At 38.1% G+C, this 25,473-nt stretch overlaps 1 protein-coding gene across 2 annotated transcripts in view; it reads left to right on the forward strand.

Moving 5' to 3' along the window:
- The window catches only part of PSMD14 (proteasome 26S subunit, non-ATPase 14), a 77,992-nt gene that overhangs the window by 21,544 nt on the left and 30,975 nt on the right, over positions 1 to 25,473 (forward strand). For both annotated transcript variants that reach the window (XM_070731640.1, XM_070731641.1), the window contains exons 5-8: positions 6,618 to 6,689; positions 8,445 to 8,564; positions 10,639 to 10,709; positions 11,577 to 11,727. In XM_070731640.1, the coding sequence (XP_070587741.1) occupies positions 6,618 to 6,689; positions 8,445 to 8,564; positions 10,639 to 10,709; positions 11,577 to 11,727 (414 nt within the window). The remainder of the gene's footprint in view (positions 1 to 6,617; positions 6,690 to 8,444; positions 8,565 to 10,638; positions 10,710 to 11,576; positions 11,728 to 25,473) is intronic.

A 25,473-nucleotide genomic window follows, 5' to 3' on the forward strand; every position in this document is an offset into this window, starting at 1 on the left:
ATATATGTAAATATATAGCTGTCTTGCTGAGACAAACTGATGAAATTTGCAACAGTGGTAGTCCCTGCAATGAAAAACTGCTAACAAGTTTGTAATGGGCACAATTAAAAATGTTTTGTGCAAAAAGAACAGGTGTTTGTAACAAATTATGATATCTGTTATGGCTGCACTGGAGTTGATTGTTGCTGATTAAGATGGAAATATAAAGAGTTAACTTACTTTTATATTACTTTTCATAAAGTAGGGCAGCATTTGAGTCTATAATTTTGGTCATAATTTGTGATGGTCATTAAGCAGTCCATCACATGACTGTACCCAGCTTTCTCACCTTTTTTTATGGTCATTAAGCAAACAGAGGTCATTAAGACAGGGGTAGGCAAAATTGGCTTTTCTATGAGGTGGACTTCAACTCCCAGAATTCCTGAGCTGGCATGATTTGGCTCAGGAATTCTGGGAGTTGAAGCACACAAGTCATAGAAGAGCCTACTTTGCATTAAGCAAGCCTGCTGTTTGCTAGGGAACATTTTTTCGTCTGAAAACTGAAAGTAAAAACTGGTTTCCAGTGATATCATTGTAAAGCGCAGTGATTGAAAGACACAGCAAATGGCCATAACTGAGCATTGGTTGCTGAATACCCCAAATGTAGCCAGATTTTTTGGGGGGTGTGTGTGTATGTTTTGTCAGAAATTTGAGTCTGAAGCCTGTCGTAATGTTAAGGAGTTGCTAAGTGACCAGTTATAAGCCAAGGACTACCTGTATACTAATTAAAAATAGACTCACTGCTCAACATGAGAATATGGAAGTGGAAATGGAGTAAATCATAAAACAAGGTCATTAAGTAAACATGACAGTCATTAAGAAAGTCCATAGTTCACTATGGAGTATTTTCTTTGCCAGAAAGCTAAAGTAAACACTGGTTTCTGGCAAAAGACATTGTAAATTGCAGCCATATGATTGCAGGACACAGCAAATAGCCATAAATGAGGGCCAATTGCTGAACAACCAAAATGTGGTCAGGTAAGGAGGGGGGATGTTGTCAGAATTTTGAGTCCGGAGTAACTTTTCAGAAACCTGTCGTAACTTTAAGCAGTTGCTAAGTGACCCATCATAAGTCAAGGACTACTTGTATACCAATTAAAATAGATTCACTGCTCAACATGAGAATCTGAGAATGGAAATGGAGTAAATTATAAAACAAAAATATTTCTCCTTGATCCAAAATCTTTCCACACCTCAAGAAATTGTAACAATGGCCTAAAAGATCACTCTGATTTCAGGGCAGATCTGTCAGTCACTCACTGTTTGCCTTTCTTAATCTTCTGTGATGTCTTAAAGCTCATGAGGTCTAAAGGTGAATTTCACTTACTGGCCATGCAACCCATATCACCAGTATACACAGGCTTCAGTCCCAGATCTTTACTTGTTGAGCTGAATAATTCTGAATTCTATGCATGTTACTTTAAAATGCATAGAGTCTATTCTTCACCCAGGGATTCTGTAAGTCCTGTCTCCAGATGTGCAGAAATTCTACTTTTCCAAATTGAAAGAATTGAAACCTCTGAGATCTCCCATTCAATTGTCACCTACTTACAGTAAAGCAACAACCAGAGAGTGAATCCAGGAATGCATGGAACTAAAGGAGAAGGATCAGTGTACACTTGATCTTCCACGATCAAGAGTCATGGAAAAGGTTATATAACTGGTTGAACATTGCTTGATGAACCTTACACTACACACTACACAACAGAAGTTTAAGCCTCTTATTTGGCCTACAAGTACTACTTCACACAAAAGCTGTCTAAATGGTGGTGTTTAGATAGTGTGCTCTACTCCATATACTGTATTCCTGTTACTAAAATTCTTCTTAGCTGGCCCAATTATTAGTAACAAATATAAACTAACTTAGCTATTTACTTCATTCTGTTTTTGTGCTGTTCCATTTCTAAGACTTATTGTCAATTGTGCCTAATATCTTGAGAAAGATATTTGCAGCTTCTGATACAATTAGGCACAATTGCAATAACATGTTGCCATTTCCTTTGTTAAAGAAAACCGTTTGTCCCAGACTTCTATTGTAAGTCTGCAGGCTGTTGTGCATTTCAGAATACTTGTACCCTTGATTACTTGTACGTCTCCATGTAGTCATGTGTGCCTTAACCATTAGATCAGTCACAGATTACTTCTGGTATATAGTGCATAATAAACCGTATACATAATACAATTATTTTTAAGAGGAAAATGCCTCTTTTTGTGCCATCTGAAGTAGCACACACTCTCAATTGTCTGTAGGTGTAACAGCTGAAAATCTGTACTCCAAGAGTTAAGTCAGCATGAAAGAATTCATTTCCACTTTAATGACCTAGCCTTGCTGGGTTAGGACGATGGGGAACATGCTTCTGACTTGCACTCCTATTGCCAATTAACACCTCCTATAACAGGTTGTCTCAGCTAGTCATTGAGGCAGAGGCAGTAGAAGTAGTTTACATGCATCTTGTTTTTCACACTAGTTGTTTAATACTCACAAAATTAAGTATTAAAAGGTTCCTATTTTTATTTTGTTGGGTAAGAATAAACATGACAGTGTTGGATAGTTGTACATTTGCTTATGTCTGTTGTGTTTATATTTTAAGGGGGTTTTAACTAAAAATGGATGGAAATGATATTGGATCTAGCTATCTAATAATTTCGTTACAGAGGTATCCTTTATAGTGACATTTTAAAGAAGTGGACCACTTTTTCCACATTTAAAAACTTTTTTTTAATGTAGCACAGTTAAATGCGGAGGATTATTCAGTAGGAGTTTAAGTGATTTTCTAGGTCTGGTTCTTTTTGTAGCTGTGGCATTATTTATTTTCCATCATTTACATTTAAAGAAATGTATGGTGACGTAAAGGGCAGTGCTCTAAAATGACACTTTGATTCATGATAAATCAGCAGGTATTCTAATAACATAATAAAACTGGCTAAATAATTGATACCAGTTCACACTAAGAGAAAGGTGGAGTAATATACCTAAAAGTGTTAACAAATTTGCTAAAAGGCCTGAGTGGATAACACTTTAAGGCGTTAGTTTTATGCTGTTAGAATGGCAAATGCCTTTTTTAGCACTTAGTCAACAAGGGCTGCCCAAGGAAAAGTCACAGCTTTTATAGTTGGATCATATTCGAATGCTCAGGAAGAAAAGTAATGCCTCATTTTAACCTCATTGGATTGATTGTCTTGATCTTTCTTCTATTAGATTTTCAGAAACATTGTATATATATTTTAAAATGCAAAAACGGTTTTTTTAATTGTGAAAAACTACCTTAAATTCTGCATTAGCTAATAAGGAATGGCTAAAAGAAATGATTGATGCAGCTTACAGCTGATGCGATTGCCCTGCAGGCAGGTCAGTTCACTGTCTAACACTTGGTAGACAGTTTAGTCAGAAAGAAGCATCTGTTTCTTTTCTTAAAAAGTATAATCAGGAATGATTTTCCTCACTTGTTTTTGTATGCACTGGATACAAAAGAACTTTGAAAAGCCATAAAGTTGTGTTATTTTATTTTTGTGGCTTATTTTAGTTGTAAGTAAACGACCAAATTTAAAGGCTTGCTTCGGTTTTAGTCTTTGGTGATGATATTAGCACATTGATTCTCTGGGGATTCTCATGCATCTGGTATATCAGCGAAAAGTATATTTACTTTTCATCACCTTTGTAGATCACTGGTTGGAATGGAAAATGACAGGCAGATGTGGTTTGATGTATAATCTTAACAATTTAATATACAAGCACTGTGCGTCTTCATTAATGTTGCCCAGTGGTAAATAGGAAGGGAAGGTAGGGGGGGAAAGGTAAGAATCTTCTACAGTTATGGCATACAGGTGTGCCATCTTGCATGTCAGTGAGCTTATAAATAGGTATAAAGAGTAAAATAATCCATCATTCTGGTGAAACTAAGGGTGCCCAATGTGTCTTACTATCTACAGACAGTCATTTTCTGGCCATCCTTCTTGATTGTAATTTGGTGGATCAGTATCTGTGTGTTTCTTCTAGTCTCTTAAAAATAATTTTCTGTAAATTACTGTAGTAATTATTACAAAAGTAACTATTAATTACTTTTGTACTTAGGATGGTAACTAAACAGTTTACATGACTGAAGATTTTAAATACAGGTTTGTTTAAATAGAATTTTGCTTCAAAACAGTACCATAATGCATCAAATTTCTGTCGCTGTTCTGAAAGTATTCATTCTGAAATGCTATAATAATATTCAGAAAAGTCTATGGTAGGGGTAGCAACTATGCACTCTTATACAGTACAGATATTTTCAAATGAATATGGCTGAATTGGCACATGTAAGACTACTTAAAATATACCTAGGATAAATGACTTGATTCTCAATTGTATCTGAGAAACATACCAACTGAATGGCAACATGCAATGAAAATGATTCATTTGTCATTATTAACGTGCTGAACACCAGATCTATTCTAACGATTGAGGAACTCTCAAGATTAAGCACTGTAAGTCGAATGAGAAGTCCTATTGACCAAATGGAGGTTGGCTTGTGTCAAATGAAACTATCTAGTTTTCCTTATTAATCATAATATTTAGTATAAGATTTTAAATCAACTAGTTGAATATAGTACATGGTGTACAGCACATTAGGGAAATCTGTTTAGGAAATTTTGGAAGATAGAAGAGGAAATCGCATATAATTGTATACTAACTTGTGGTTCAATTAAGACTTTGACATCAGTGAGAGCAAAGTACTAATATTTAAAAACCCATAGGGGAAAAGATCTCTAAGCAAATGCACAAAATAACATAATAGTTCAAAAACTGATATTAGCAGAACGAAATGTTAAAAGTTAGATTCTGTACTTAGTATTATTTTAAATAGTAATATAATGGCCAATCGTGTGACAAATCAAATTATTTAACAGTAATGCTACTTTTTTTCAGAAATTAATTAAAAATGTTGATTGTGCATAAAAGGAGGAAATAGAATTGAGCATTCCAGAGTTCTGAGCAGTAATGTAGAGAGATCAAAATTGCTGAAACTTAGTTAGCAAACTTTCTGCCACTAAATTTTTTATTTTCTAATAGTGCTTCCTTATAAAATATTCTCTATAATTAACCATGCTGCCAATTAATTATTTTCATAATGTCTATCATGAAACTTCTTTTTCATTGTACAGCTATTGCCATGAACTGGTCTCTCATTTGTAGTATTTAGAGTGAGGTAATTTGCTGGAATTAAAAGCAGGATTTCTGAAGTGTGGGTGGTTTTTTTTTTAATCTCCTGTAGATATCTACTTCATCTTTGAAAATTCACGTGCTGATATTTTAGGTCTAAGTAGATCTTCATCATATTTAAATAATTTAAATAATTTTAAATATAATGAAGCAAACTAATAAAGTTTTAAGTAGAAATGCTTATTGCATGCTTGATCATCAGCATATATTGGTGGTGGTGGGTTCTGTAAAGTTATCCTTGGCCACAAACCACAATTTAAAGATTATTTTGTACTACGCTATTTTTCATAGGAATTGTATAATTTAAATTTTGTAGTCCTGGGAATGCCATTCTGCACTTGAACAATACATAATTTTGGCCCGGTTGTCATTCACACCTGGGACAATTGTGCTAATTTTTATTAGCTACTCATAAAGCAAAGAGCAGAGTATTTTGTTCACAGCTTTTCTGCCTAGGGACTGGAGTTCCATTTTTTCTCTCACTGCACCAATGGATCTGCAAAATGCTCCTATAGCCTTTTTCCAAGTTCTCTTTAACTAAAAACTGATGAAGCAAAGGGAAATTGTGTTTGTGTTGGTGCCAGTTAATCATGCTAGCCTAGCAGCATTTATATTCACACCACTGTAAGAAACATGTAGTTAATTGGAGATTGTGTGTATGTGAGAAGGAAAGGGAGAGGGAGAAAGAACAGTATGTATATTATTATTATTATTATTATTATTATTATTATTATTATTATTATTATTATTATTCTGGCTAGATAAATACTGCACAACCAAATAGATTTGACTGGAATTGAGAGATATATAAATAATAATTGGCACGTGTGACTGGGAGAAGGATCTGTGTAATATCCATAGGTGCAGAGCTAATACTAACAGTCATTGGGTTCATGTATTGTGCTAAGATACAATGTGACATGTAAAGTTTTGGCTTAATATATAGAAATAACCATTATGCTTATTCATCAAACTATGGCACTGGGGTGTTTCAAAGTGTGACGCCAGCTAGTGACTTGCTGAAATACAGGAGTTTATGACAGATGCAGAGTTTGAATTAGGCCTTCTAATTTATAGTTCAGTGTCTTAACTAAGCTTGTTTTCTTATATGCAGGGAAAAATATTGAGTATTTCACATAGATGGAAACAACCACAATAGCCTTATATTCTTCATATGAGTCTTTATAAATGGTCAGGGGAAAAATAGTTGTAACCCTTCTATAGTAGAGTAGGGGTTTGGGATTGCTGCTGCCATTTTTGTTTCAAAAGTCTGCATTTTGAACTGAATGTATTCCTGCAGTGTCTTTTTAGATGAAGCTTATTTTATTTATAAAATAGAGTTCTGTATATTATAGAGTGTTGTTTCTTTATCTAGGGACCTCCAACAGATGCACCTGCAGTTGACACAGCTGAGCAAGTTTACATTTCTTCACTTGCACTTCTAAAGGTAAATATTTGTGATTTTTTAAAGTATTGTGCAAAGTACTGAATATATTATACCGTTTCCCCCAAAATAAGACAGTGTCTTATATTAATTTTTGCTCCCAAAGATATGCTACATCTTATTTTCTGGGGATGTCTTATTTTTTTTCAAAGAAGAATCCACATTTATTGCTGAACAAAAATAAAGAACATTTATTATATACTGTATAGTAGTTGTCATCACAAACCAGCATAAACCAGACAAACTGTGAATCCTATCAAGAATTTCTTATTACTACCATACCATTATTTCCATGTACAACAATTATACTTTCTTCAAATATATGTTATATATGTTCTGTTTGGGAATGCTGCGAAACGAAACGTCTCCTATGTCTTACTTTCGGGGGATGCCTTATATTAGGCAATTCTACGAAACCTCTCCTATGTCTTACTTTCAAGGGTGACTTCTTTTCAGGGAAACAGGGTAAGTGGGATGTTTCTGCTGTGTCTTATATCAAAAGTTACATTTTCTAGGGTATTTCAAAGTGTGACACCAGCTAGTGACTTGCTGAAATACAGGAGTTTATGACAGATGCAGAGTTTGAATTAGGCCTTCTAATTTATAGTTCAGTGTCTTAACTAAGCTTGTTTTCTTATATGCAGGGAAGAATATTGAGTATTTCACATAGATGGAAACAATCACAATAGCCTTATATTTACATTTTCTGGGTTATTTAAAAATCAGGTATGAGCAGTGGGAAATCAGAAACTCTCCAGGTGTTGGCAGAAGTACAGCTCACAGCAATGGCAAAGGATGCTGAGAGGATGTGGTCAAGCAACATCTAGATAATGCTACCTTTCAGATACAATCATTTCAGTTCAGTTCAGCTTTTCATCCTGACCAGTAAAAATTGCTTAAAACTTAGCATTTAATGGGTATGTTCAGTTCTCATTGAACTCTTTATGGGCTTTTTGTCCTTCATTTTTTCTCTCCACTGTATATTTTAAGTGGTTGACGGTATGCTGGTAAGTAGCTTTAATTTTACTACTATGGACAGCTATCTGTTCCATGCTTATAGATGCTTTACACATAGCCTCTAAACGTGACTTACTCAAATTATGCATGTTTTTTATATATGGTACAATACAGGATACAAAGTAAAATGGTGCTATCTTTACAAGCCCCACTAAATGGCATATATTGTAGGACCCTAAATGAGAAGCTAGCAGATTATTGATTATGTCAGTTAGGCTATTGTTCTCAAACCTGGGCAATAACTGGCACATTAATCAAAGAAGAAAAAAGCTATTTTATGGTCAAATATGACATTTTGCTATAAAAGCAGAGAGATTTTTCCCACCAGAATCTCACTGTTTGGTGTTATGCTCTTCATAGGGCTCCAGCTTCTTTTTCTAGTGAAGATATTTTGACCATAGATTTTGTAGATTGTTTCACACAAACAGAGCTAATAGGCATTGGAAGGAATTATATATTTTATAAAGTACTCTTTTCTCTTTTTTAAAGGCATCATTTTCTGAAATAGGATCCATTCTCTTTCCAGGCCATTGTCTTTTTGCTTTCAGAAACTTGATTTCTGCAATAATAGCTTGCTATGAATCTTTGTGTAAGGCAAGTGATACTATAGTATTTTCAGAGAAAGCTGCTTTTGCCCTTATAGCTCTTAAAGATGTGAATATATAATAGAAATTTAAAAACCACCAGAGAATCAAGCATCTGTTCCTTAAATATTATTCAGTAGAATTCTGATCTTTCCAGATGTTGAAGCATGGTCGAGCTGGTGTTCCCATGGAAGTTATGGGACTCATGCTTGGAGAATTTGTTGATGACTACACTGTCAGAGTGATTGATGTGTTTGCTATGCCACAGTCAGGAACGGTGAGTTCTTTTAATTAGCACATGTGCTATAACGCTGTTATAATTGTACCTCAAAAATGTTCTTCCTCAACATGCTTAATTTTTTTGAAGAAAATATTCATACATACAGTTCATGTATCCCAGTTGATAAATAATGTGATTCTCTATGTAATATATAGCTTTTCCAGTCATAAATAGCTATGTTCTTTTGTAACTAGATGTTGTCAGTTGTATGAAGCACTTAAGTCTATGGTAAACAATATGAAAAGTTCAATCTGTCAGGCACAAATAACCAGGCCCATACTTGAAGATTTCAATCAATTGTTTGATTTCTTAAGCCTATACCCAGGATCTTCTCAAACTGTTGGTTTGTACCTGGTTGAGACTAGATAAGGTTGAATGGCATTCGGAGGTGGGATGTCAGATTTTGCCCTCTTGTGCTCATATGGGGATTCTAGACTAAATCCACTTTTGACCCCTCTAGTTTGTTCTTTTCTTCTAAAATGTATATATAATTTTTTTTAAAAAAATATTACATTTATACACTTGGGATATTAATTTAAAAGCTGGATTTTGATGTGAAAGCTTACTGGTTAAGTGCCATAAATAATAGTGATTTACTTTTCTTAATTGCTCTCAAAGCATGATTAGACTGGAAACATGGTAGGGGATAAATCCCAGTGGCCGGTTAGGCCCCACAGAATTGGCCTTCTCTAGACAATGTCGTCTGGCGGGGCCTAGGGGAAGAGCCTTCTCTGTGGTGGCCCCAGCCCTCTGGAATCAGCTCCCTTCAGAGATCCGTACTGCCCCCATCCTCCTCGCCTTCTGCAAGTGTCTCAAGACTCACTTATGTCGCCAGGCATAATTAGATTTGTGAACGCATTGTTTTATATTGTATCCTGTGAGCTGCCCCGAGTCTTCGGAGAAGGGCGGCATACAAATCTAATTAATAATAATGATGATAATAACAACAACAACAACAACAACAAAGCGGAACAAAGCATTGCATGGCCAGTTCTTGGAGAAGATTGAAGGCAAAGTAAATAAAGAAAAGACCTGGTCATGGCTTACAAGTGGAACACTCAAAAAGGAGACAGAAGGAGTAATACTGGCGGCACAAGAACAGGACATTAGAACAAATGCTGTCAAAGCCAGAATTGAAAAATCAACAGACGATCCAAAGTGCAGACTCTGTAAAGAAACAGATGAAACAATCGATCACATACTCAGCTGCTGCAAAAAGATTGCACAGACTGACTACAAGCATAGACATGATGCGGTGGCACAGATGATCCACTGGAACTTGTGCTGGAACTACCATTTACCAGTGGCAAAGAACTGGTGGGATCATAAGCCCGAAAAAGTAGTCGAAAATGAGCAAGTAAAACTACTGTGGGACTTCAGACTTCAGACTGAACGAATTCTGAAGCATAACACACCAGACATCCTGATTGTGGAGAAAAAGAAAGTACGGATCATCGACATCGCAATCCCAGGGGACAGCAGAATTGAGGAGAAGCAGCTAGAGAAATTAGTGAAATACGAAGATCTAAAAATTGAGCTGCAACGACTCTGGCATAAGCCAGTGAAAATGGTCCCAGTGGTACTTGGGACGCTGGGCGCAGTGCCAAAGAATCTCAGCGGACATTTAAAAACCATCGGAATTGACAAAATCTCCATCTATCAATTGCAAAAGGCCGCTTTACTGGGATCGGCAAACATAATTCGCCGCTACATCACGCAGTCCTAGGTGCTTGGGAAGCGCCCGACTGGTGATGAAATACGAAATCCAGCATAGTGATCTCGTTTGCTGAGTGGTATTGACATAATAATAATAATAATAATAGTAATAGTAATAGTAATAAAGTAAAGAATCTTAGAACAGTCAAAACTCACTTCATAGCATCTTCTAGGCTTAAATTGTTGTGCACTCCTAAAAGAGCAGTGAATACAGATGAATTAAATGTGTTTGTTAAAAGAAATATTTCTGTGTCTGACATTTCTCTGTTAGTAGATAATATTATTATGTCCTGAATCAATCATGAAAGTTTACTTTTACTTTAAATTACCTTTCTTGATCTGCTTCCAAATGCAGGGAGTCAGTGTGGAGGCAGTTGACCCTGTGTTTCAAGCCAAAATGTTGGATATGTTAAAACAGACTGGAAGGTTAGGATTTTCTTTATTGACTATAAAATATGGTATAATAACAGCCAAGACTTCTTGATTTCCTGCCTTATCATTTACTAATGTTTAAATATAACCCTGTTCCTTCTGGGTGATTTATATGATAGATTGCTTACATTTAATAATATATTTAATATATTGTCAAAAGACAGCTAAGTGTTTTCAGATTCCCATCACTTCTTCAGGTATGGAGCAATTACAGTATTCAATAAGGTTAAATTTCTGTATTAACACAATAGAAAAGGGACAACTAACCACCCTTTTCCAACTTTTCAACCACTGTTCCGTATACCAACAAAAAATATTTTGGGAAAAAAATTCAAAATGTTTTATTTGGAATGTCTCAACAGGTGCCATCTTTTGTGCTGAAATTTTTATATTGATATAAAAGCTTATAAGAATTAATGTTAACAAAAGTCTTGGCCACCAAACAGAACAGTGCAAATTGCTTTTTGAGAAAATCTCTACTTCTGCTTTAATTGATATTTAATTTGATGTTTTAGCCTATCAACCATGCTTGAAATAGATATTCTGTGGTGAAAAGCCAACTTGGTTCTAGTATGTTCAGAGGAGATATTCCCCAAAATGCGAAAGGATAAAAATTGGATAGGTGTGACAACATGATGGAAAACTGAGAGCGTGACCTATACTTGCTACTACACTTCCCTTAATGCTAGCACTTCACCACATTTTCATGTTTTTATTATAATGTGGTGAGCATAAATATAAATGTTTCTCCTGGCGCTTTCATTTACCTTAGTATTTTCCTATGCTTCTATAAATTACTCTGTTGCCTTTCACATGTCCTTCTGCAAATTACTGAACTTCCCAATTCCACCTTTTCCCCAGGCCTGAGATGGTTGTTGGCTGGTATCACAGTCATCCTGGTTTTGGCTGTTGGTTGTCTGGTGTGGATATCAATACTCAACAGAGTTTTGAGGCCCTTTCAGAAAGAGCTGTGGCAGTAGTAGTGGATCCCATTCAAAGTGTAAAAGGAAAGGTATGTACAGTACTAGCTTATATTAATGGGGAGAAGTGCCTCTTTTAATATTGTTGTTTTTAATCACATCTTATATTCTAGATTCTTTTACATGGAACATTTTGGAAAATACATTATTTCAACCATCTCTTCAGATAAAGATATGAAAATTATCTTTCCCCCTCCCCTTTTTGCATAAATTCTACCTAGCTTAGGGTATATAGAAATTTTTTTTCACTTCCTTTAATTATTTTCTGTACTTTTGTTCTTGAAGAACTATTTGGTCCTTACGGGTAAATTAAAAAGAAACTTTTAAAAAGACCTTCCTACATAGTAGGCATTTCTATTAAATCCAATACAATTTGTATCTTAGGGTCAAGACTATAACTACAATTTAAGTTGGTAAAACCTTCAGTCTTTTCAAAATGAAATAGCAGGTCAAGCTAGATTAAATCTTTCTTTAAAGATACATGATGTTCATTCTTGAGATGGAATAAGGTACTTTTTTTGTATATTCTTCAAAATAAAAAATTTCCCTAACAACTTTGCAACCATTCACATTTTAGGGCAAGTTTGCAGTTGAATGATTATGCAGAATCCTTATGAAAAGAGATTAACTTGCAAAGCATATTGGGTTATAGTTTGTCCTTTGTTGAAATCTCTTTTGTTCTTGTTTGATTCTTTTTTTATTTCTTTCTAGCCCCATATGCCATTTTCCTATTTCCTGCCTCATGACAGCAGGGAGCAGCTCTATTATCACCTTCACAGAGCTGTCTGCAAATGTGAGAGGCAATTCGATTTTGCTCAGCCACAGGGAGAGTGGATTAGAAAAACTACAGAACATACAAAATTGGCTAGGTGGTTACTGCTTTAAAATACTGCTGAGGTGTTTTGTTTCAGCATGCTTTCCTATTGTATTACAGAATAGTCATTCAATTAATATGTATGACATTTGTGCAATGTTATAAATATTTTAAGTATTTAAGTTTTTGTGTTAATGGATCTGTGATCGTAAGCTGGTTAACCAACTATAAATGTTGCCACTTTCTTGATAGGATGAAATGATCACTTGTATGAGTATAATAATAGCAACATATGGCCAAGTTAACTGTTAATTTTCTTTTAAATGTCAGTATTTTTCTATATGTGTGTCCAGTTAGTAACCCCTCTCCCCAAGAACAAACCTCAAATGAGGTGACTTAAATATGTAATTGTAAAATAGAAAATTAGGCTTACCAATTCAGATTGCAATAATATTACGATAGGAGGGGGGGGGGGAAACTAAGGCAAAGAAATTACTTCTCAGCTTCAAAATTTCCCCTATGAGGCAAAACAATCCTTTTGTATTATTACAGACTACCCACTGATTCATATAAAAGTTGACAACTATGGCGAGGATTTGGGCATCTTGGATGGTTCTATATTCTGTATTGCCAGGCATTTTTTGTAATTCATGAATTTTTCTTGATAAATCTGCCTAATATAACCCCATGCCATTAGACACTTCTATAATTGATTGGGTATACTTATAGTTGATAGGGTAAGCTTTTGTATTTTTCTGGAATTTATAAAAAAATAATATCTATATTTTCTAAAATTGAACTTAAGAGAGATATGCTTATAGTTTGGAGAATGAATTCTACAAGTGTTCATAGAGTATCTCCTTTCCTGATGAATCAGATTATCCTCCAGCTCATCTGTATGACTGAATATTAGGTAGCTACTGAAATATAGGAATATTTTTGACTAACTTACATTCTTGTGCTAACTCTGCTTCTGACAAAGCCTCAGACTTGATAGTATTGCATTTAGTCTACATTGTTGCTCTGAAGTTTTATATTTAGTGTGTTATCACTAGAAATGTCAGAACGTGAGCCAGAATGTTGCAGCAAAAATGCTGGTGTGTGCTTCTACCTATCCTTGAAGGAGTGTTTTAGTTACCTATTTACTTTCAATGTTACCAAATATTCTTTCTGAACATGATGCCTTCATTCCATATCTAATCCTATATTTATAAGCAAATCCATAAAATATCAACTTTTCAATCCTGATGTCAGCAAAAAGTTCACAAAGATTTGGCAGAGCATGTCTTATTTAACTTTGATCAAATAAGCCAAATTTATATTCCTTTCTTTTACTTCTAACAATCTTAATATTTAATTCAAATATTATTGTGGGATTTGATTTTTCTTCAATTCTTATTTAGCCAATTACACAGATTTCTTAAAAACTTTTCCTGGCCGTTCTCTTAGTTAATCTTTTTTCTTTTAATTTTTATAACTTTAGCCAGTTTCTTTTGTATATTCAGTAAAATGTCATTTTCCAAATCATTATCCTGGCCTGTCATTTGTAATTGTATTTCCGGTATTTGTTCCACACCTGTCATTCTTCTTAACTTATTTTAGAGATTATATATCCATAGAAATAGACATCATTATTGACAGTGTTGACATTATAATTACTAATTTCCGGTTCCATACATAAAAGATCTTTAAGGTTTACAGATGTTTTGTGTCATGTTCTAAGTACGATTTTAACTGATATCAAGAACATGCCATTCTGGAGGTCTTCAAGTGTTTTAAACAATTTCTGAAAGTTAGGTTTGCAAATGAAGTGTCCTTTAATAGGCTCTGCTAGGTTGTGAGCAAGAGGGATGATCCCATCTCTTGGTGCTCAAATCCATGCAAAACTGATGGCCTGTGGTCTCCTTGCAAGGAACATGGATGATCTTCCATTCTCACCTTATCCAGATCTGTTCCATGGAGCCAGTCTACTCACTGATTCCTTGGTCTTTCTTCAGTTGTCAGCTCCACTTTCATGGAGGTTTCTTCAATTTGCTGTACTGAGGTATTGTATTGTATTGTACTGTACAGTATTGAGGTCCCTACCATCATCCACATTGAGGAAGATGGAATATAATTCCTATTTCTTTTTTCTTACAGAAAAATAGAAACAGCCTTTTCACTTTTATAACCCAATATCTGCTACTATCATCATAAGAAAAAAAAAACCGAAACCACTTACTTTGATGCCCCAAGCACAGAAAGAATTGAAAAGATCCGGAAAGATAATTTTATTGGAAAGAAAAGAAAGTACAGATAAAGGTTAAAAGAATATCTTCAAATTAGTAATTTTACCCAATGGCTTTGAAATTGACAAAAAGAAAGCAGTTAGCCGAACATATAATAATCCCAAATACATGCCCACTTCTATAACATTGGAAAATATATCAATTCCCTTCCAAAACCAAACTTGATTTCAGTGTACCATCTTAATTTATACTTCCATTTCATCAAAGCCTGAATTTATATAAGATTCTTGGCAGAGTTGATTTCTTTAGTGTTATAGAAATATCTTGTTGATTCATAACTGCAAACACCAAGTGCTGTTGTATGCCATCTGCTCTGAGCACTAGTGGCACACTTTGGTATGTCTTTGCTTCTCCCCAAGCCACATTGGATCATCTGATCTCTTGATGTTTCTGTAGCTTCAGTTTTTTAAAATTTCTTTTTTTTGTGTGCTTTGATGGTTTGCCTTCATCGACTACTTCACCTTTATATGGTCTCCCATCCAAAACTAGACCTTTGCTAATTAGTTGCATACTGCTAGCACTTAACTGGTTCTAGGTCCGGAGAGTTCTTTGGCCTGTAAGCCTTCTAAGAGTGTAATATCTTCCCAGTGTTAGAAAATGACAAGTTTTTAAACTTCAATATTTAGGCAACAGTTTGTTTGTTTATTTATTTATTTTATTTTGTTTTGTTTGTTTATATTTATTTATTTATTTATATGCTGCTCACTCTAAAAAGGACTTAGAGCGGCATATAACAATGGATGCAAACTCCTCATCTACAATATTTATCTGTTGATTAAAAGTCAGCCAAAGTATTTTATTTCCACTAAACCAATGTGCCTCTAAAATATAGAGGAAGACTCCTTAAAATATTTAAACTAGAAATATTCACTAGAAAGGAGAAGCTGAAATGTCCCATCTTAATATAATGTCTATGCCAATTGTTGGTTAATGAGCAATCCTATTATGTATTATGAGTAACTTTCAAAAATGGTTAGCTTTAGTTCTATGCATAGAACTCAAGTTTTGTTTAGATAATATGTTCTCTATAGTTCTATTTAGAGCCATGATGGGCAGCAATATCTGAAGAATCCTTCATCAGTTTTTCTTACTTTCAAATCAATTAACTAATATTAGTCTATTCTCCCCCTTTTGTCATTCGTACATTCTCTGGCAGTTCTCTCCAGCATCCAACCTTTACCCTTCAATGATTTTCAATGTTAGTATACTGTCTGCCATCCATAGTTTGTTCCATTTTGTTCCCAGAGCCACTAATTTCTTTTTCCTAGCCTGCATACTTGTCAGTTCCACAAGTAGACCACACTAAGAGACATAATGCTCCTTTTATTTTTTTTTTTATTTTTAAATTAAATATCAGGTATACTACTGTGGGCAAGAATCCTTCAGAAGGAATGGAGTAGCTTTCATTGTCAATAAATGAATAGGAAATGCAATACTGGTATATAATCTCCAAAATGACAGAATGATCTCAGTTCGAATCCAAGGCTAACCATTCAACATCACAGTAGTCCATGTCTATGCCGCAACCACTGGTGCTGAAGAGAATTAAGTTGACTGCTTTTATGAATCCCTGCAGCACCTTATAGAGTTAACACCAAAAAATGATGTCCTTATCATCATGGGGAATTGGAATGTTAAAGTAGGAAGCCAAAAGATAACTGGATTGTTATAACAGGCAAGTTTGGCCTTGGAATACAAAATGAAGCAGGGCACAGGCTGGTAGTATTTTGTCAAGAGAATAAAATGGTCATAGTAAACACTTTTTCCAACAACCCAAGAGACAACTCTACACATGGACATCACCAGACAGTCAACACAGAAATCAGATTGACTATGTGCTCTGCAGCCAAAGAAGGAGAAGCTCTATACAGTCAGTAAAAACAAGACCAGGAGCTGACTGTGGCTCAGATCATCAGGGTCTTGTTGCAAAATTTAGGCTTAATTTGAAGAAAGTAGGAGAAAGCACTAGACCACTCAGGTATGAATTAAATCACATCCCTGATGAATATACAGTAGAGGTGACAAATAGATTTAATGGATTAGATCTGATAGACAGAGTGCCAGAAGAACTCTGGATGGAGGTTCGCAACATTGTACAAGAGATAGCAACTAAAACCATTCCAAACAAAAAGAAATGCAAGAAAGCAAAATGGCTGTCTGGGGAAGCTTCGTAAGGAAAGAAGGGAAGCAAAAGGCAAGGGAGGAAGAGAAAGATACACACAATTGAATGCAGAATTCCAGGGGATATCTAGACAAGATGCCTTCTTAAAGTGCAAAGAAATAGAAGAAAACAATAGAATAGGGGGGGAAAGTGATCTCTTCAAGAAAATTGGAGAGATGAAGAAAATGTTTCATGCAAAGATGGGCATGATAAAGGACCAAAATGACAGGGATTTAACAGAGGCAAAAGAAATTAAGAAGAGATGGCAAAATTATACAGAATGACCCAATGGAGTGGTCACTGACCTCAATCCAGACATCCTGGAATGTGAAGTCGAATGGTGCTCAGGAAATCTGAGCAACAACAAAGCTAGTGAAGGTGACAGTATTCCAGCTGAGCTATTTAAAATCTTAAAAGATAATGCTGTAAAAGAGCTACGCTCAATTTGCCAGTAAATTTGGAAAACTGAACAGTGGATTGGAAAAGGTCAGTTTACATTCCAATTCCAAAGAAGGGCAGTGTCAAAGAATATTCAAATTACCACACCATTACACTCATTTCACATTCTAGTAAATGTATGCTCAAAATCCTACAAGCTAGGCTCCAGCAGTATGTGGATTGAGAACTACCAGAAGTACAGGCAGGATTTCGAACTAGAGATCAAATTGCCAACATACGCTGGATCATGAAGAAATCTAGGCAGCGCCAGAAAAACATCTGCTTTGTTGACTATGCTAAAGCCTTTGATTGTGACGATCACAACAAATTGTGGCAAGTTTTTAAAAAGATGGAAGTATTAGACCATCTTATTTGGCTCTTGAGAAACCTATATGCAGGTCAAGAAACAACAGTGAGTACTGGACACAGAACCACTGATTGGTTCAAATTTGGGAAAGGAGTTCGACAAGGCTTTATACTGTTGCCCTGCCTATTAAACCTACATGCAGAGCACATCATGAGAAAAGCGAAGCTAGATTAATCACAAATTGGAATTAAGATTGCCGGGAGAAATATCAACAACCTCAAATATGCACATGGTGCCACTCTAATGGCAGAAAGTGAAGAGGAACTAAAGAGCCTCTTGATGTGAATGAAGAAGGAGAATGCAAAAGTTGGCTTGAAACTCAACATTAAGAAAACTAAGATAATGGCACCCAGCCCTCTCAATTCTGGCAAATAGATGGGGAGGAAATGGAGGTAGTGACAGATTTTATTTTCCTGGGCTCCAAGATCACCGCAGATGGGGATTACAGCCAAGAAATTAAAAGACACTTGCTCCTGGAGAGGAAAGCTATGATAAATCTGCACAGCATACTAAAGAGCAGGGACATCACCCTGCCAACAAAAGTGCTTATAGTCAAGGCTATGGTTTTCCCAGTTGCAATGTATGATTGTGAAAGTTGGACCATAAGAAAGGCTGAGCAGCAAAGAATTGAGGCCTTAGAACTATGGTGCTGGAGAAGACTCCTGCGAATCCCTTGGACTGCAAGGTGATCAAACAGGTCAGTCTTAGAGGAGATAAGCCCTGACTGTTCTTTAGAAGGCCAGATCCTGAAGATGAAACTCAAAATACTTTGGCTACCTAATGAGAAGGAAGGACTCACTGGAGAAGAGCCTAATGTTGGGAATGATTGAGGACAAAAGCGGGACTGCAGAGAATGAGGTGGCTGAATGGGGTCACTGAAACAGTTGGTGTGAACTTAAATGGACTCCTAGAGATGGAGGAATGTTGTCTGTGGGGTCGTGTTGGGTCAAACATGACTTCATAACTAACAACAACATTAAAAAAAAGTTGTAGTAACAAAATCTTGCAACACTGAATGTGCTTCCTCTCCCTTTCTTTATTTTCATATAAAAGAGAGGCTGTCTAAGGCATCTTTGAACATCTCTTTGTTAGTATGAGCTAAAGCTTCATTTATGTAATTACTGCACAACCTGTAACTGTTTAGAGATATTTCCTTACTAACTGAGAAACAGAATGGTCAGACAAAAAGGCAGTGGTAGTAAGAGTGACTTCTGACTTCTTGCCAACTTCCCCATAGATTTTCCTTGTAGGAAGCATTAGGGAGCATTGAAATGGTGATCATGTGACCATTGAAGCACTGAAGCAGCCACAACTTTGCCAAATTTCAGTCCCATGGGTTTCATGGATCCCACATTTTATATGCATTCTGTAAGTTAGACCACTTGAACTATATTTATTCAAAAATAGTTGCCCTGATGCATTTCACCCAGCTAAAGATTATAACTACTCAAACCAACAGGAGTTTTACACATATATTGATTGCCAGGACAAGAGATTTTTAGTTGTATATAGATTGTCTTTATAACAGATCTACCCTTTATCCATTAAGGCATTTTTAATACTTTCTTCAATGGCTTTCTCTAATTTTTCTAATCTGGACTTCCCATTCTTACTTCTTCATATTTGGAGAGTCCCGTTGAGCAATATTCAAGAATTCATAAGTTGTGGGGGTTTTTAATATTAAGTGTGGTTATAAACAATGTTCCCTCTAATTTTTTTTTTGTATGGGCGGAAAAGTATAGTGTCTGGGCGGCATAGAAGTATTAATTAATCAATTATTTAATTAATTCCCTTCTTTTTTTATTAAAATAAATTAATAATAAAACAAAATCAAAATCTATTACTATTAAAACTAAAATAACCAGCAAAACCAAAAACACAACTATTAATAAATCCATGCTTTAAAATCTTCATTTCTTAAATATTTATCATAGTATTATAGTAATCTAATAATACTATGAAAATCTATCTGAACACCAGTGCATCAATTAATACATTTCCATATTTACCTTTCTATAATTTCATTCAATATTTCCAAGCTCAATTAATTTTCAGGCACTTAGCATTTACTATTATTAACTTTCATCAATCTTCTATATTTCTAAGTATATTTTAAATTCATAATGCAAACTCATAAAATCATACAGTACATATCACAAACCCCTTATTTATCATATTTATCTTTCATTAATTTACCTATGTAATTCTATATAATTCTAAAATTCTAATCCAATTTTACAAATTAATACATCCTAATATTAAACAACACCTAAATATATCTTTTACCAATATTCGATATTTAATAATCAATCATCCCTCTGCAAATTTCTCTCTCATTTGTTTCTCATTTCTCCCTCTTCCTCCCTTTTTTTCTCATTCGTTCCCTCTCTCACTTCTCTCTTTTCCCATCCCTGTCTCCTTTCCCCCTTCTGTGTGTGTGTGTGTGTGTGTGTGTGTGTGTGTGTGTGAACTCTTGAACCATTTCCAAAAACAGGCGAGGGCTGGAGTTTTTTTCTCTGCTATTATTTGAGTGCTTTTTACCATATACTTAAATCAAGAGTCACCTCTCTCTCTTTTGTTTCTCTCTCTTTCCTCTCATTCTCTGCCTTAATCATTTTCTCATTTCTCTTTTTTCTCCCCTTTTTTCTCTGATTTCTCTCTCTTCCTTCCTCTCCTTTTCTCTCTCTTGCTTTCTTTCTCTCTCCCTCTCTCTCCCTCTCTCTTGCTTTCTCTCTCTCTCTCTCCCTCCCTCCCCTCCATTCCTCCTTCTTTCTCTCTCTCTCTCTCTTCCTCCCCCTTTAACTTATCAAGTTAAAATACCATCGAACAATCTGTAGTAGAAAGTGTGTCAATTTTAACAGTAACCGCCAGTAAACAAACCCGTGAGTGGCGCTTGAAGCAGTAGATGGTGTAGATCAGAGGTCCCCAACCTTTTTTGCACCAGGGACCGGCTTTAAGCTAGACCAGTTTTCCATGGCCCGGTGGGGGGGGGAGCTAGCTGTCAGCGGCGCCGTAAAAGGGGCGATCAAGAGAGGAATGGGTGAATGAATGGACGGAGGGTGGGAAGGAAGGAAGGAAAGAGGGAAGGGACAGGAACAAAAGAAGGGTGCAAAGGAAGCAAGGAAAGGTGTGAAAGGGGAGAGTAAGAGAGGAAGGAGTGAAAGAAGGGAATGAGGGAGGAAAGAAGGGAGGAAGGAAAAGGAAAGCAAGAAATGGAGGGAGGAAAGGAAGGAAGGAAAGAAAGAAAGAAAGAAAGAAAGAAAGAAAGGGGGAAGGGACAGGAACAGAGGAAGGAAGCAAGGAAACTTATGAAAGGGGAGAGTAAGGGAAGAAGGTAGGAAGGAGAAAGAAAAGAAGAAATAGAGGAAGGGAAGGTAAAAGAGAGAAAGAAAAAGAGCAAGAAAGAAAGCAAGAAAGAGAAAGAAAGAAAGGCAACTTCAAAGAAAGGCTCACTGAGCATCTCTCTCTCTCTCTTTCTATCCCTCTTTCTTTCTTTCTCTTCCTTTCTCTCTCTCCTCTTCCTTTATCTCCTCTCTCTCTCCCTCTCTCTTTCTCTCCCCCCTCTCTCCCCCTTTCCCTCTCTCCCTCTCTTGCTATCTCTCCCCCCTCTCCCTCTCTCTTTCTCCCTCCCTCTCTTTCTCTCTCTCCCCCCTCTCTCTTTCTCTCTCTCTCCCCCTCTTTCTCTCTCTTCTTCTCACTTTCTCTTGTTTTCTTTCTGTCTCTTTTGCTTTCTCTCTCTCTCACTCTTTCTTGTTTTCTTTCTCACGCTCTTTCTCTCTCTTGTTCTCTCTCTTGCTATCTCTTTCTCTCCCCCCCTTTCTCACTCTCTCTTTCTCACTTTCTCTCTATCTTGCTGTCTGTTGCTCTCACTCACTCTCGTTCTCTCTCCGTTCTTCTCAGCGATGACGCGCGCACGCCCTGCCCGCCTCACCTTTGCGAGAGCACTTTCGCCCCGGGCTCTCAGCAAGGGGGTTTGCAGGAGAGGCGGGGCCGGCGAAGGTGATATTGAATGTCGGGGGAGAACGGGCGGTTGCACGCGCTCCCTATCCCCCTGCTAGCCCACTCGGAATATTCAAAATAAGAAAAGCCTTCGCCGGCAAAGGTTTTTCTTATTTTGAATATTCCGAGTGGGCTAGCAGGGAGATAGGGAGCGCGTGCAACCGCCCGTTCTCCCCCGACATTCAATATCACCTTCGCCGGCCTCCGCTGAGGAAAGCCTTTGCCGGCATTTCCTCTCGGCGTCAAGGAGGCGCAGCGGCGGGCGGAGAGAGGTAAGGGGGGGCAGCGGTGTCCCTCCTGGCCTTGGCGGGCCGCCCAACCCTCCCCACCTCCTGCAAACGCGGCGGGCGGCGGGGGGAGAGCGAGGAGCCGGTTCCGGCGGGCGCGGGGCTTGGCTGGCTGGCGGGGGGAGCGCCGCTGGTGGTGCGGAAAGGCCGAGGGGGCCCTGGCGCCGCGGACCGGCTGAAAAGCCCCAACGGCCCGGTCCCGGTCCGCGGACCGGCGGTTGGGGACCTCTGGTGTAGATGGTGGCCAGCAGCGAGCCCAGGAAGTGCCCGCCTGCAGCAGTGCCTTGCAAATGCACGAGAGCTGCTCAGCTGAGAAGCGCAGCAGGATGGCGACCACAGGAGGAGGAGAAGCCACCGCCGCTGCAGCCACCGCTGCGGGAGGAGCCGCGCCAGGCTCTGAAGTTGGCAAAAGTTTGCGTGGCTCCTCTGCAGCCAGGAGGCTCGGCGGGGAAGGAGGCCATGTTCAGGCGCGGAAGTCCAGCCCCAATCTTCTGCCTTCTTCTGAGGTTGCAGGGGAGATGGGCACGCACGACGGCAGCCCAACACACAGCCGGAGAAGCCAGGGGTTTCTCCCCTGCCGACAGCTTGGGAGCAGCGGATCAGCTGTTGGGCGGGGAGAAATGGTGCCGGCTGCTGTGCGCGGGCTTGGAAAAGGCTATGCCGTCTTTGGAATTTTTGTGCGTCACAGCGCACTGCACAGGTTAGAGGGAATAGTGGTTATACAATATGTGACATGTTTCTCATGATGTGATTACTGTTGAATTAGTAGCTCTAGATTAAGCTGTAGTACTTGTTGTATATACTCCTGGTCAGTTGGAGGATGATGATGAACTTGAGGACTCTGATACAGATAGTATTTATGAATTAGTGGTAGGCCCGGGGTTACAGGTAGTAGAACAGGTGTGAGGCCAGCCTAGGATTTTGCTATGAGTCCAGAATCTAATGAGGAAGAAACAGACGTTTTCTGGGTCAATCCTAAATTCAGAAGGGTCCAAAAACGTAAGGAACAGGTGTTTGGAAGAAGATATTAAGGGGAGGAATGGGTTAAATACTGGAGTGATGTATTTGGTATGTCAGGGGGCCAGTGGGGAAGAAAGGTGGAGTTTCAATGTTGTGCTAAAATGAAAGGTGTTCCCAAGCGAGCGAATTCATTCTGTGTTATTTTACAGTCATTTCTGCTGTTTTTGAATCATGCTGTGAGTACATAAATCTTGGTAAACGGAGGAGGCTGGGAGGAATGCATGAGGAATGTAATTAAGAGAGATAACGGGAGAAAAAGGAATGTGCTAGTATGAACTGCATTTTGAATACAGAAGATAAGAGAATAAAGATGGAGTTTCTTTGTTTATGAAATACTGCATTAAAGTAAGAGTTATTTGTAATAGCTAAAGTTCTACCAGAAAAAAAGAACAGTGTTGAAACTCCCTGCCTTTGAATTAATTAAGAAATTCAACCAGCCAGCTCAGGATGGCCAATTTAGCTAATGATGTTCAATTGTTAGCATAAACGGTAACTGATTTACAGGCACAAATCATCGCATTACAAAATCAAGACACAGCCCCCGTTCAACCACAAGTAATCGTTCAACAAAGGCCAAAGATTTACTTGGCTAAGCCATCTGTTTTTACAGGGGTAAGAGATAAACTTGATGTATTTCTACAAGAATGTCAGAACTTTTTCAATTCATCTCCTGGGGACTTTGCTAGGGATGCTATGAAAGTCTCTTTCATGATAAGCCTGTGTAAAGGTGCTGCATTTGAGTTTGCAATGCCCTTTTTAGCAGGCCAAGATCCAATCCTGCAAAATTATGCTGCTTTTCACCAGAGGCTTGAACAAGAATTTCAAGACCCCATGCATGTACAAAACGCTATCACTCAGTTATGCAAATTGCACATGGGCAATAAGACCATCTCGGAGTATATCTCCAACTTCCGGAAACTAGTCACACCCCTGAATTGGAATGAGCAAGCCCTTATGGAACTGATCCAAGATGGCCTGAAACCCAGAATTGTGCATGAGATAACACGCCAACCAACACCCAACACGTTAAATGAACTCTACGAGACCTGTTTGACCATCGAGACTAAATTCTCATCTGCCCAGGACTGTGCCGCCAGATACAAAAACCAGTTTGGAGAGAGAACCAGACCAATGCCAGCTCCACGCCAAAGATTTCAAAACAACGGTTTCAACTCCATGCCAAGACGTCCCTTCCAGATACCAACAGACACGGGAAACCAACCAGCGGTCATTGCTCGAGAGGAACCAATGGATCTCGGTATGGCCAGACCTCCCCTGAGTGAAGCCAAGAGAGCCAAACGTTGAGTGGAAGACCTATGCTTGTATTGTGGAGAGGCTGGACACATGATACCTACTTGCCCTCAGAGAAGACGTCTCACTCCGTCCACTCCAGTCTCGAACACCGCGCCCGTGTTTCAGGTGCAGGCTACTTTGCCGGGAAACGACCAGAGCCCGGCCTAAAGCAAACCTTAGGCCGGGCAGGCACCAAACCAAATGGCAATGATAAGACAGAGGAACTGAGACCGTCCAGATACCTGACCTTAGCCACTAAGGTGAACTTAGAAAACCCACCCCAAACCCTCCCTGCTATTGCCTTATTGGATTCTGGAGCCACTACCAACTTCATGGATGAGATCTTCGCTCGTTCTCATGCCATAACATTGTGCCCCGTCACACCTCCTATTATTGTTGAAACCATCGACGCCCGAGTTCTGTTGTCCGGACCAATCAAATTCCAGACCCAACCACTTACCTTAACCATCGAACACCACGAAGAACCTATTCAATTTTATGTCCCAAGAGGCCTCCAATTTCCGATGGTCCTTGGCTTAGCATGGCTCAGAACCCACGATCCCCACATCGTGTGGTCCCAAAACCGAATTTTCTTTCCAAGTCTACAATGTGTCGACCACATCCGTCCACCGTTTACTACTCTACTTCCTGCCCAACTCGCCTGCACCCTCACATCACAGATTGCTGACTTTGCCAACGTTTTTGATGAGAAAGAATCAGAGCAGTTACCCCCCCCCAACCAACCCTACGACTGTACCATTGACCTCTTACCTGATGCCAAACTTCCTGCTGGACGCCTCTATTCAATGTCTCAACCCGAATCAACCGCCTTAAAAGACTTTATTGACCAGAACCTTGCCAGAGGTTTCATCCAACCGTCCTCTTCACCACTCTCCGCCCCAGTACTTTTTGTCAAAAAGAAAACCGGAGACCTTAGACTTTGCTGTGACTATCATAAATTCAATTACATTACCATTCGCAACCGCTACCCTCTACCTTTAATCTCGGAACTCATGGACTGCCTCCGTAAAGCAACCATTTTCGCCAAAATTGACTTACGAGGTGCCAGCAACCTCATTCGCATCCATCAAGGCAATGAATGAAAGACCAC

Source organism: Erythrolamprus reginae, chromosome 1 (genome assembly GCF_031021105.1).
Source record: "Erythrolamprus reginae isolate rEryReg1 chromosome 1, rEryReg1.hap1, whole genome shotgun sequence".
NCBI classification, from domain to species: domain Eukaryota; kingdom Metazoa; phylum Chordata; class Lepidosauria; order Squamata; family Dipsadidae; genus Erythrolamprus; species Erythrolamprus reginae.